At 47.6% G+C, this 14428-nt stretch overlaps 1 protein-coding gene across 2 annotated transcripts in view; it reads right to left on the bottom strand.

Annotated features, from left to right (window-relative positions):
* SNX8 (sorting nexin 8) overlaps positions 1-14428 on the bottom strand; it is a 947621-nt gene that overhangs the window by 133261 nt on the left and 799932 nt on the right. For both annotated transcript variants that reach the window (XM_069647618.1, XM_069647619.1), the window contains exons 8-9: positions 9025-9093; positions 8491-8640 (exon numbers count right to left, since the gene is read on the bottom strand). In XM_069647618.1, coding sequence (XP_069503719.1) covers positions 8491-8640; positions 9025-9093 — 219 coding nt within the window. The remainder of the gene's footprint in view (positions 1-8490; positions 8641-9024; positions 9094-14428) is intronic.

Raw genomic sequence — 14428 nt, 5'->3', positions numbered from 1 at the left:
ACTTCACTCACCATATCCTTGAACCGTTCCTTTTGGAATAGTTGACCCGCCCTCTCCAGGCTTTTATCAGACCATTGCTGTGCCTTTTTAAATCCCCTTTTACCTAGATCTATGGGGGGATCCCATAATGAGCTTAGTGGAGAAGGCCAAGAGGTGAGGTTATTGTTTAGTCTATTCTTCCACAAGGCCCATATTACACCCATCATTGGGTGTTCCCCGAGTCGTGGCATGTACTTGGTTGAGGACCACAGCAGGTCTCACTTTCCCTAGGGGAGAGTACATATCCTCCAAGTAGGACCAGAATGTGCCCATGTCATCTCGCATGTGTTCTAATAATACCCGCAATTTGGCAGCATTGTAATACAAGAAGAAATCAGGTAGGGCGAATTCTAGTCTTTAGGGAGGGTCAGGGTGGTTGCCATATGAATGGGAAATCATGGAGTTTAGTTTCCCGAAGAACGAGTGCAGGGATTGCAGTAAATAGGTACAATAGGCACGGACGGACAGTCAGCTTGATTGAGGTCCTCCTGCTGTACCATGAGAGTGTCAGGGGGGCTCAATGCGTAAGGTCAGAGCCCAGTCTGGCTAGGACAGGAGTATAGTTGACATCAATCAAGAGGGACAGATCACGGCATATGCATATCCCTAAGTAGGTAATTTGTTTATTTCTCAACCTTATCCCTCCCAGTAATCTCTGAGCTAGTGTGTGGGTGGGTTCTGGCGTTAGTGGCATTACACTAGACTTCAAGTCATACATTTTTAGGCCTGTAAAAAAGTCCCAAAAGGTGTTGAGTTGGTTGAGTAGGCATGGAAGGGAGCGCTGTGCTTCAGATATGTAACAGGATGTCATCTGCAAACAATGCTAGCTTGAACTTCACTTCCCGCATATAATCCCTCCGATGCCCGAGTTGTTCCGAATTGCTATCGCAAGGGACTCCATGGTGAGGACGTAAAGGAGCGCGGAGAAAGGGCATCCCTGTCTAGATCCCCTGATTAAATGAAGGGTTTGTGATATTATGCCATTGATCATAACTTTGGTCGTTGGGTCCCTGTAGAGAGCCATTATCCATCTACTAAAGTTGGGGCCGAACCCCATTCTCTCCAGTGCTTTCATCATATACCCCCATTGAACCCTAACAAAGGCCTTTTCAGAGTCGAATGAGACCAGGTAGCTGTTCAGGTTCTGATCTTGGGACATGTGCATTAGGTCGATTGTTTTCCGAATATTATCTGCGCCTTGTCGACCCAAGATAAATCCGACCTGATCACCATGGACTAACACAGGCATGAGTGTTTCCAGTCTAATGCTTACCGCCTTTGCAAAGATTTTGGCATCCTTGTTTAGTAGGGAGATTGGACTGTATGACAGGCATGGTGTCAAATCCCTGCCCTCTTTTGGGATCACTATTATCAAGGCCGCTAGTAGGGAATCCGGTAGGATCCCCATCACTAGCCCTTGATTAAATAGCCTAGCCAGGGAGGGGGCTAGTGTGGAACGGTATGTCTTGAAAAAACAGATTGAGAAGCCGTCCTCTCCTGGGGAGGTTCCCGATTTCAATCTCACAATCGATAACATTAATTCGGCAGCTGTAAATGGGGCTTCCAATAGTGCTTCTTGTTCTGGTGAGATACCTGGCATCAGGAGCTTTAATAAAATCATCTATCTGGGTTCCCTCGCCCTTGTATTCAGACTTGAATAGGGTTTCATAATATTTGCGGAATTTCCCTGCAATTTGTTGGTCTTCATATACCTTTTCTTGTCCTACTTGACGTATAGGCCAGACTCTTAGCTTCCCTCTTTGCGCCCGCAGTTTCCAGGCCAGAATTCTATCTGCGTGTTCCCCCTTTTCCATACATTTTTGCTTGAGAAACGCAAGTTTCTTTTCGGTCTGATATAAGAGGAGGTCTTTCAACTGGGTCCTATATTTGTGCACTTTTGCCAGATTATCTGGTGTTATTTGGGTGTTTAGCATCCCCTTGGGCTTTAGCTTGTCTATCTTATTCCTCAGGTCTAGCTCCTCTTTCTCCCTTTCCCTTTTCTTTCCGGATCCCAGACAGATTAATTCCCCCCTTAACATGGCCTGAAATGCCTCCCAGACCATTGTTAACCTTACCTCTCCATCATTGTTGAACTGGAAGAATTCCCTTTTCACTTTCAAAAGACCCTGTGCCACCTCTCTAACCTTCACCAGAATATCATTACACATCCACCTCCCCCTTCTCTGACCTGCTGACCACTCGCCCATCTTCACATGGACCAGGTCATGGTCAGACCAGGGAACCGGTTCTATGGCTGCAGTAGACGCACTATGCATCAGGGCAGAGCCCAGTAATACACAATCAATCATTGTGAAAGTGTTATGGAGTTTTGAGTGAAATGTGTACAATGATTCAGGTTTTCCCTCCCGTGCCATTACATCTGCCACCCCCAGTTCATTGTTAATTTGGGCAAAGTGTCAGGCCATTTTCCGCGGTGTGTTTGAACCTCTTATTGGCGTTGCTCCCCTTCTATCCATTGCCGGGTAAAGAATTATGTTGAATGCTCCCCAATGAGTAGATGCCCTTCTACAAAAGGTTTGAATTAAACCCTTCACTTTATACCAGAACCGGGCCTGTCCCTCATTTGGGCAGCAAATTGAAGCTAGGGATGGTTTACGCCCTTTTATCATTCCCTTCACCAGTATAAAGCGGCCCTGACGGAGTCGCGTTCTGTAAAGCCCAACTTGTTGGCAATAGCCACTGCTATCCCCTCTCTTTTTGGATTCTCCCGAGGCTTAGTATCATTTATCGATAGATCTCTCTTTCATGGCTGGTTCCCCCTTCTGCCCCCCCCCCCCCTTCCAATGTGCCTCTTGTAAGAACATGACATCAAGTTTTAGGCGGTTGAATTATCGGACCGTCAAGGTTCTTATTATTGGGGAATTTAGACCTCTGACATTCAATGAGCCCAAGGCGATCTCTGTGGTCAAGTCAGCCATACTGACACTGCTTCGGTATCGGATTTAATTGCCGCCCATTGATCTCTGTACCTAGAGCCAACTGACTCCTTTCCTGCTTTTCCAGATGTTTAATTGTAATCCTGTGTTGTGTTATATTAAAAACTTAATGAACACCCCCTCCCATGGGCAGACTGTCAAACTTTAACCATAAATGTAACTTTCCCCCTCCCCCTTTTGATCGTGTCTGAGCCTCTGATGAGATGACCACCATTATTGGTCCAGACCATCAGTCTCCCCACTTTTCCAGGCATAGCCTTCTACCTTAATAGCGTTCCAATAACCCTTCCCCACTTAAATAGTTCATTTTTCTGCTTCCCTCTTCAAGTTTGTGCTGGGGAGGGAGGATTCAGTTTCTTGAATTTTTACGGAATCCCCTAATCTGTCGCCTATTGTTGGATCCCTCAGCCTTTGGGATACTTGCTCATCCCTCCTACGCTTCCGAGGGGCCTTCGTTCAGTGCAGGGTCTCCCATTAATTCTTGTGAAACCCTACCAATGTCGTCTTCAGAAGACAGATTATACTTGTACCCCTTATATTCAAAATGTAGGGAGAAGGTGAATTCCCATCTGTAGCGGGTGCCTTTCGAGTTGAGCCATTTTGTCAAAGGGGGACACAGACAACATCTAGACAGCATGAATGAGGACAGATCCTGGTAGATGGAAATACTGGAGTCTCCCCAGTCTATCGGGCCCATTGCCCTGGACTTTTCCTGAATTTTGGTTATTTCAGGGTAGTATTGGAACCTTGCTAAAATGGAGCAGGGGCTTCGGATAGCCTCCCTACCCCTGCTCGTTGGGCTCTGTCTCTGGTGGATTTTGTGGTGTTCACATTGTTGAAGGTTTTTAATGATTCCGTTGATTGCTTGCAACATTTTTCATTGCGTTTCTCCCTCCTTCGTGGGAAGTCCAAAAAAGCATAGGCTACTTCAGCGCTTCCCATTCTCAAAATCATCCATTTTTAGGGCACTTTCTGCTACCCTTCTTTCTAGCTCTGAGATCCTCACATCGAGCTGGGTTTCAAGGACATCCACTGATGACTGGTTGATTTCTAACCCCTGAAGTCTCTCATCCATATCCTCTACTTTTCTTATCCAGACCGTCCAGCCTATGGGTGATATCGGACCGGAAGCCTTTTAGTTCTTCCAATATTGCTGCCATGTCCCTTCTCATTGTCCCAGACACATTGTCTGCCATGACTGACTTTTCCGAGGGCGACTGGGCTTGAGAAGGTTTGGAGGTCGGGGTGAACTTAAACTTCTGGAGTGAGGCCATCCACCTCATGGAATGAGAAAGGATTTACTTTTTGGGTTTGCTTCTTGGTTCACTGAGCCTTGCTGGTTGAGGCCCCCCCCCACACACACACAATAGTATTCTTCTTTGGGCTCTTTGTCGTGTTCTCCGCTCCTTAGTTAGATGTGCTAGAGTAGGGAGGATCTGGTCTCACAACTATCCTGTGCCTTTGCTGGGGTGGGAGTGTGGGGGCAGCCCGGGCCCCCTCCTCTCCCGACACGCGTTCTTTCCTGGGTTGTTTAATGTGTTGTTCAGACCTCAAGTAGGTGTGTTAGGTTAGAGGGCACCAGGCCGCTCCCTCACCGTGGGTTTCTCTCTTTACTGTCTAGGGCTGCTGTTATTGCTGGCTGGGAAAACAAAGGGAGGCAGCACAGTCCCCTCAGACCAGATGGACTCTGCTTCTTCACGGGATGTAGGGCTCGGCCGCAAACAGCGACTGCAAGGGTTTGGGTTTTGTCCTGGTATTGATTATTATTTATATCAATGATTTTGGGGGCACTCTGGAGCAGGTGCTTGCTGACCTGGAACGGTTGGATCATCAAAGAAGCCATAGGGTGGACGTGTCCTATATGGGTGTATTGATCCTTTCCGTGTCTTTGCCGTGGTCCCTGGCCAGGCCCCTCCTGGCGTGACTCTTACTCTCCCCTGCCCCACCGCTCCTTGCTGTGTGCAGGAGTCTCAATGGGCCTCCCGGCAGTAGAAAGTTGGAGGGTTCTGGTGGCTGCTGAATCTGATTTATGCTGGACAATGGGGAAGTGCTCCCTCCAACGTAGGCTGTCCCCCGGGCCCCAGGCACTCCGGCACCTCGGCTGCTACACTGGACTTGGCCCGCCCCCAGGTACTCAAGACTCCATGCTGGGGAGGCCTCCCAGGCCTCTCCCTGAGCCTCTAACAGCCACAGGGCTGTATGGGCAGGGGGGGGAGGAACAACACACTAACCCCTGTCACCGGCACCAATGCTCTTTATGCGCTTCCTCCTCTGCTGGGCTCCCGCTCTCCCTGTTCCCTGGTTGGGGACAGATGGGGATCGGGCCGTGAGGTCTCCTCCAAGACAAAAGTCTCTCACTGTGTGATGCTCTCCAGGTGGCATTGAGGTTCCACAGCGGCTTTGCCTTGCTGCTGGCTGGTGCCGCGGGACGGCGCAGAGAAGTAGCCTTTGCTGCCAGAGTTTTTCCACGAGTTTCCCTCAGTTTTCCACAGAGCTCACAGTGCAATTTTGCACCGCCACGTTCCCTAATGTGAGCTGGGCCGGGGTAGGGTCGATGACGTCTTCTGAGGGCTAAATGGGGTGGCTCATCTCACGTTTGTGCCCTGCGGGAGGGGAGTAATGTAGGAGAGTCAGCACATCCCTGCGCCCCCTGGTGACCAATATACCATCCCTTTTCATTATGTATTTAAAACCTCTCTGCGACATGCTCTCCGGCATGGGTGTCCAGTTCACTAACTATGCTGATGACTTCCAGGAGCTGATGGAGCTCAGTGGAGACTACACCAAGGACTAGGATACATTGACTCATCTATGACTCCATCAGTGGCTGGATGTCATCCAACTGGATGTGTCTGAACATCTCTAAGATGGCGCTATTGATCTTTGGTCCCTCACAGGACAGAGCTAAATTGGAACCCATGTACTTGAACTTCAAAATTGAAGATAACAGTGTGACAGTACTAAAAAAAAGTGAAAAGCCTGGGTGTATATTTTGAGGCTTCCCTAAGTGACGGGATCCAGGCCGAAACAATCGGGAATAAAATCACAATACCATCCACGGCTGCTGCGACAAATGACCATCAAAAATGGCGAAACACTAGTGAGGCCAATAATCTTGCCCAGAATTGAGGCCTAGTTGGAGCCAGTAAAGCCAATCTCCAAAGGATTCAAGTACTTCAAAACAAAGCGGTCAGGATCGTTAGAAATATTCAGAAGGGAGAACACATGTCAATCGCAAGGAAGGACCTACATTGGCTAGCTGTAGCTGCTAGAGTCCAGTTCAAAGTGAATACCTTGACCTATGAATGCATTTATGGAGCTGCCCGGTCCTGAATGGTGCGGTATGAACCCAGAAGAACATTAGGCTCCAGTAACACCAATCCATTGATATGCCCATGCACTAGAAGGACGAGAGGGAATGGACGTTCCTTCCCTGCTGAAGCCACCCCTGGCTTGGAACAACCTTCCGGTCGAACTGTGACAGGAAGGGAATATTTCCATCTTGAAGAAATGCCTGCCTATTTGAGTAAATCTTTAATCTGTCTGACCAAAAGTCCAGATGTTGTCCTGTGTCGATGTGCGCCATTATGGCTGCGGGCTCCAGCGCTCTATAAATAAATACATTGAAAAAAATGGCAGCAAAAATACTACATATATTTTTAGAAGGCTATATTTAAAACCAATCTTCATCAGGCATAAAATCTGTGGAAATCAAACGTCCTTATAATGGGCAAACAGACTCAAGATCTGACTTTGGTCATTACTGTAGCCGAATCTGTACATAAAGCTTGGTTAATAAGAAGGAATTTGTAGAGATACTTGCCCATGACATTTTACCCCGGTGTACTTTTTAATACGTTTATGTATCACAATTACTTTTAACCATTCTGTGCTACTATTTGGAACAACTATGCAATTGATGTGTTTCTAGGACTATACCTAACGATTTTATATTGAATAAAGGTTATGAAATTGGCATAGGATCCGAGCCCAACTAAAAGACACCTTAAGGTATGTTGCATTTTAGACTTCACATTCAAGGAGGCATCTAAACCTCAGCACTAAACTACCACAGTCAAGAATCACTGCATCGCATGCACACGCCCTCCCTACTGTCCATCCTTTAGCTACCTTGCCTCATTCTCTCATTCATCACCTGTGCACTGCCACCCTATCCCCGCCCACCTGTGCCCCGCCAACCCGTACGGAGGACCCAAGAAGGTATCCAGCAACTTGCACAAGATAAAACTCAGAGTGGGCCGGGTATTGCACTCAATTGGGATCTCAGGGTGGGCAATGCATTGCACTTAAGCATACCTTAGGTCAAGCTATTGGATCAATTTGGGGGAGGCTAGTTCCAATTTAATCTTCTTTTGTAGTCGGCATTGTATGTAACTCCAAATCATAGGAGGGTAGGCATTGATGCAGCAATTTGACATGTAAGGATGTAAAGTGGGAACTGTCTTTGTTTCGCACTTGGAGGACCTGGGATTGGCAATGTATCACTCCATGTTTCACTCGCAGGATGAGTATTTACAATTATTTAATTATCGCACTTAGAACGCATGCGACACTGAGAACTGCCCCTTGCACATGGATTCAACGTTGTTTCTACAGCAAACCCATGATTTTCTCTCGCACTCTGCACCTGCATAATTTGGCCAAAGGCAAGGCCCCCCTGCCCCCAGCACCCGCTCATAATGCTAATGGCCAAAGAATCATTTTTAAAATCCTCTCCCTCACCCATAAATGTCTCCATGACCTTGCTGCTCCTTACCTCGCCACAAAATATCCCGGCCGACCTCCTCCATGCCTCCCAGAACTGCTTACACCAACCTGATTTCCATCCCTAAGACCTGCAGAGTTTGTGCGGGCAACACCAGCTTCCCAGCTTTAGCAGCCTCACACTGGAATGCCCTACCTACGCATCTCAGGGCGATTGACTCACCTGGCCTTCTCCAAAGCCATGAAAACCAGGCTGTTTGTCTGACCCACCTGCTTTGACTTCTGCCTGCATGCCAATAGCACATGTAACCACGTTCTGACTCTGCAACTAAGTACCTCATGTTCTCTATGTATCCACTAGCTTGCCTGCGTACACTTTCATGTTTAGCGCCTCGATGCCTTCAGGCTGCAGCGCGCTCTATAAATGTAAAAAAATAAAAATAAATAAATAAAATGCACACACGCATAATAGCACCTCCACATTTTCCCCATACTTTGGACGCTCTGAGGGCTTTCAATCGACAGCACATAGGGACCACGATTATGGTGAAAGGCCCTATACAAATGACAAAATGAATGAACAACCTTCTAAATTACATTTAATTCATATGCAAACACAATCATGAACAACACGAAAAGCAAGGTGCAACATCTCACAAGAAGTACTCAACAGTTGCTTTCATAATATACTGCTAATTGCAGGGGGTAAGCATTTGCTTTACCAACTGCACTCTTTAGGCAGTCACAGTTTAACCGTGCATACACTTACTGCCACAATTCTTGACTCAAGTTGTTCCACAGATTCTGGCTCCTTGTTCTGTACAGTTGCACTCATCATTTGTTTCTTCATGAGGCTGTATGTTTGCAATGCTCTCTGATGCTTATGCAATACCCCTTTTTCATGCCTCTCACATAGGTCCTCAGTTAATCAAAACACACAGAACACGATAGAAGTTATTCATTTGCGATAAATGAATACAGATGTGAATAGTCATTCGCATTACAGTACTTGTGGCACATACATAAATAATGTATCCTGTAAGCAAACATGCTGGCTCCTGAAATCATGGATGCATGCAAGATCCATGCTGAAAAGCTACACAACCCTATTTTATGTAAAGTTTTTCTAATTTGGAATAAATGGAGGAACTGGATTTGAAATTCCTTTACATTTAAACAATTTGATCATAGATCTTAAAATGTGTCTGGTTTCACAGTACGTATTTTAACCACAAATATATGGCATCTAATACCTGTATCACAACATGTTTAGAAGCTCTGCCTAACATTAAATACAACTCACTTTGTAAGACTGCAGTAGGTCCAAGAAAAGATTCAATTTTTCCACCACATCATTCTCTTCCAGTTTACCCTAGGAAATAGAAAACAGGCTGTCATCACAAGGTGTAGAACTGAGCAACTAAAGGATATAAAACACTACACACAGCCACACTGATACAACTACCTTTCCCACAAAAAACCAGAACACACCTAAATCGCGGTCTTTTATACACCTTAAGAACAGATCTTAAAGAATGATATAAAACACTGAGAAAGTGTCAATTCAGCAATCAGAGTACAAATATGAAGCACAAAAGAAGAAAGGAAAAAGTCGTCCCAATGCTTTACATTCTGTGGCGCACTGTCAAACGCGAATAACAAACAGAACACAGACAAACATTGTTCTTTCAAAACCTTTATTTGGGCTCAAAACATTATTGGAATGAAGTGAGTAAAGGAACAAGGAAAGCAACTAAAATAAAAGAAAAAGCAACTGGAAATAAGATGGGGTGTTAAAATAACAGTCTCTCTCCGGTTTAAGCATGGGTCATCCTCGGGGGCAGTCTTGGAAAACCTATAACCTAACTATAAGAGTACGAGCCCTACGGTAGAGTCCCCATATATTAAGCAAATGTCTAAACCTGTTTTTACCTGTAGGAGTGCTGGTCCTACACAGCAATCCCAATAGCCCAATAATATCCTCATTCCATGTCCTCTTCTGATTGGAACGCTGCCCTTCTGGGCTGCTGTGTGTCATATCTTCTCTCTCTGTCCATGGCAATAGGAGGAGCAGACTTGCATGACGTGGGGAAAGAAGTACACACAGTAGGCGCCAGAGGAGGAATAAAGAAGGCCGTTAAACCTGAACCCTGTGTCGCCTATTTACTTATATTGATACTTCTCGGTCCGCCCATGGACTCAGGCACACAACACTGTCGACGAGGTGGAGCCCTCTGTTGTCTCTGGTTGTAATCTGTGACGAATCGCTGTGGCGTAGTGCACCATCAAGTGTCACACTGGAGGGCGTCTCTCACCAGTGCCAGCTGAATGCAGGCCCAATCTGACAGATGGAAGGCAAACCCCTGAGCTGCAGGCCCAGCCAGACTGCGTGTGGAGGTCGGCGTGGTTGCCAGCAGGAGCTATTTAGTTGGAAGACAGACCTGGCTGGGAAGTGTGAAGAATCTGTGGATGTTGTCCCTTCTCTCATGGCGGGGAGTGCTTTCCCATGGGGCCAGGGCGGTCCGTCTACAGTACAATAGTCCCCCTGGTGATGGTGCACCGCGGGAGGATCACATGGGAGAGGAAGCCCCTTATGTGATTAGGGACGACCATTCCCAGAGAACGCAGTATACCTATACCTGCGCCTTATTAAAACCTCCATCTTCCGCTTTGCAAACTCTCCTTGCCTTTTTCCAAACAGTGCCAACATCATGTATAGTAAGGTTAACCAACCTAGTATGTTAGACCTGACTAGCAGCCCTGAAAGAAAAAAAGTTACTTTCCATATTGTTCAATTCAAGTACAGTGAAGATGATGACCAGAAGTATGATGATCACCCCAGACAGGAGTGAGCGGTCTAGCCTCTCACAGCATTTGATTGGTCAGGAGAAATACAAAAATACAGAGGGAAACCAACATGGGGAGGAAACCAGAAGGTCGCCGCCCCGTGAACAGGGAAGCACAACAAGAGACTCCGTACACTGAGCCAAACGGGAGCACGAAAGTAGTCCATACAAAAGGAGCTACTTTGTTCGCTGCCCAAACAACCCTCCAGGTATCTCGAAATCTGGCAAGCTGCCGGAGAGCAAGAGTGCAGCTCGAGAAGCAAGTAGTGACTGGCGGCGCAGCTGCAGACAAAAAAGAGAACCCAAATGTGGCTGTAGATGGAGGGTCCAGCCCAACAAAGAAGAATTGACTGGTAGAAACATTGCCATTGCGAGAGAAGACTCACACTGCCAGAGCCTGCCAGGAACACTGGTGCTCAGAAGACGCAAACCATAGAAACAGGTATGTGGTCGGACCGAGAGGTGCTCTAGGTCCGGGGGAGTAGGGGAAAGAGCTGCAGATCAAAGGATAAGAGGGTCTGGGAGCCCGGGACCAAGAGAGAAGGAAAGAAACACTGGTGTGCTTGGCAGGAGAGCAAACAAGAACCAGTATTGCGAGTATGGGACCCACACCCCTATGAAAGCAAGAGTGAGAATCTGGAACCCTGAAAGAAACAGACAGTGCTGAAAAAGGCATTTGCTTGGCAGAAGAGCAAACCAAGCTATTGAGACGGCACATTGTGAATCTGGGACCCACACTCCGAAGAGCCAAAGAATCAGAGGGTCTGAGACCCTGAGAGAAACCGAGACAATACAGAATGTGAAGTAGTAGGAGAAAGAGACAGGCACAAGGGTGACATGTTGATTGGCAAATACCTTTATTTGTAATAAAAACAGTGGGGGGGGGGGGGGGCGAGGGGTCAGAAATTAAAAGTTTGGACACAAGGTTGTCATATTTGAGTTAGACTTTTATTCAAAAGAAATGGGTTGTAAAAATGCCTCCCTAACCCTATTCTAAAAAGGGGTTTCCCTAGCTATAAACCAGGAATCTGTCTTTGTCAGGATGTCGTAAATCAAAACCTGTCCTTGTGTCCAAACAATCTATCCTGACCCTTACACTAAAACAAAAACAAAGTGACCAGGGAAAGGTCCATACCCTGTTACTTGCAAAAAGTGTTCTTAAATAAAAGTAGAATAACTCCAACGTAAATGTTCTCCAAAATGGAAAAGACCTTAATTCCAGAGGGTGATTCCCTTCCCCTGGATTCTTCACTGGTATCACAAAATGTCCCTGCGACTAACAGTTTGTGTCTCTCTTGTGTCCAATGTTCACTCTGCCTGACACATCGGAACAGTATCAACATCAGGTCCAGACTGCGGTCCACCCCCTCCCCCTCCTTGATCCACCCCAGGATCTCAGCCCAAAACACCTGCACCCTCTGGCACCCCCACCACATAGGCCAATAATCTGCCATCTCCCAGCAGCCATGCCAACACAAAGGGCTCATCAATAGGAACATTTTTGCGAGCCGTACCAGGTCATACTGCCACTGGTGCAATAGCTTCACTCCATGTAGTTTGAACAGACAGACGAACAAACAGGCCACGAGGTCTTAAACACCCTCCTACACATCAGGGCCCACAGGTACTTGTCCAGCTCCACCCCCAGGTTTCGTTCCCAGCGTATGAGCCCTTCCACTGATCCCTTAGTCGCCCCAACCAGCGCTCCCGTAAAGTACAAAATCAGTCCCTTTGTGGGTATCTAGGATCTTTTCAAAAGGGGCAAGATCTCTGTTAACCATATCCTTCAATTTCCTGGCTGTAAGAGCCCCCTTCAGCCTCAAATATAGGAAAACAGTCAGCCTCCCAATGTTCAATCCCATCTTTAGCTCTTGAATCCCAATAAAACGCTGCTTAACCCACCCTGGCAAGCCCACTTTAAAACCACCCCTGATACCTCTCGAGCTCAGGTATGTCAGCCCGGATTGGTGGGCCCAAATATAGCCCAAATATAGTTTACTGGTGGAAGCAACGTGGTGACCCCTTGCATTCCGGCACTCATCCTCCACAATTCGCACAAAACACCCAATATCTGGTGCTCCCTAATCCTTGGGACCCAGAGCCACTGCCCCACCGTGGCCGGGCACAGATGATAATTCTTCAGATATACCCATTGCCTGTCTGAGTCATCCCAGAGGGGTGGCACCATCACCCTCAAATGGGTGGCTTTGTAATATAGCATTAGATCTGGTAACCCTATACCCCTGCGGTCCTTTGGTAGCACCAAGATATCATACGACACCCTTGGCTTCTGCCCTTGCCAGAGAAAGCGGAGCATCCGCCCCTTTGCCTCCCTCAACCATACCTCTGGGATCCCCACAGGCAGACTCAAACAAATACAAGACCCTTGGGAGAAGATTCATTTTCAAAGCATTCAAACGGCACATCCACTAAATATTATATCTACCCCAGGCAACCTTTTCCCGGTACAGTTTATTCAACAGCGGCGGGGAGTTGGCCTTCTCCACCTGAATTTCCATACCCAACTGCTGGAGTGCTTCCACATATCTCTGTCCATGCCTAGCAAACGAGAACAAGACAGACTTCTGACTGTTTACTTTACACCCCAAGAGGGATCCACATTCTTCTATGAGGACCATGGCTGCCGGAACCAAGTTGCGTGGATTCTTAAGGTGCAGGTGGGCATCATCCACATATAACCCCAGTTTAAATTCTCTGCCCCCCCCACCACTACGCTTTCCACTTGAATTGCCCCCCCTCAGCTGCTTCGCAAGCGGCTCCAAAGATAGGGCAAATAACAGGGGGGACAGCAGGCACCCTTGCCTCGTCCCCCACTGCAGTTCAGTAACCCTACACTTTCCATTGATCGCCTCCCGTGCCCAGGCAGGGGGGAGTGTACAACGCCCGGATCCCCTGGAGAAATCAGTCCCCAAACCCACATTTCCTTATCACCCCATATAGAAAGCTCCAGCCGACCCTATCGAAAGCCTTCTCGGGGTCCAAGGCCAACAGCGTGTAATTACCATCCTGATTCCCCGGCAAGTTCATCATGTCCAGTGTCTCCCGAACCGTATCCGCCCCATGCCTGCCCCTGATAAATCCAACCTGGCCCATGTGGACTAGGCGGGGCATAATGCGCTCCATTCTCGAAACCAGCACCCTAGTAATGATCTTGGCGTTAACGTTCAGGAGAGATATGGGTCGATACAATTTGCAGCTCCGGGGATCCCTCCCCTCCTTCGGAATCACTGATATTGGGGACCATCTAAAAGAGCTGGGCGCCGTCCCCATCACCAGGGTATGATTGAACAGTTTTTCGAAATGGGGGGCCAGCTCACTGGCAGGCTGTAAAAAATCCCAATGTATATCCATCGTCCCAAAGCATCTTCCCTACCTTCATCCCGTCAGCACCTCCGTCCGGGCAATGGGACCATCCAACTCCTCCACCTCCCCCCTGTCCCGACATGGTAATGAGGCTCCCTGCAAGTATTGTTCGAGTTTCCCCTCATCCACCACTGTTCCATCAGCGAATTTGTGTAATACACCCGTCGTGGTGGAGTGAAGCCTATCCTGCACATCCTCAATTGACCCCACCAAACCACCTGCCCACTGTCCTTGAAGGCGGGACACCAACATTGCGTCCAGCTTGTCCCCTTTCTCATAATAGCGCTGTCGCAAAGGACTGAAGGCTAGACACTACATTCCCAACCTCCAGCTCCTTCTGCCTCTTTTCCCTCGCCAACCTAAGCTTTACCCGATCGGCACCTGTGCCCCCTATCCCATCGGCCTCTAATTTGCAGATCTGTTCGCTCAACCTTTCCACCAAAAAAGGGTCCTAATCCTTTTCTTTTTTGCATCTTC

The sequence above is a fragment of the Ambystoma mexicanum genome, chromosome 2q (genome assembly GCF_040938575.1).
Source record: "Ambystoma mexicanum isolate Mex_15411 chromosome 2q, UKY_AmexF1_1, whole genome shotgun sequence".
NCBI classification, from domain to species: domain Eukaryota; kingdom Metazoa; phylum Chordata; class Amphibia; order Caudata; family Ambystomatidae; genus Ambystoma; species Ambystoma mexicanum.
This window is presented reverse-complemented; position numbering and strand designations above follow the sequence as displayed.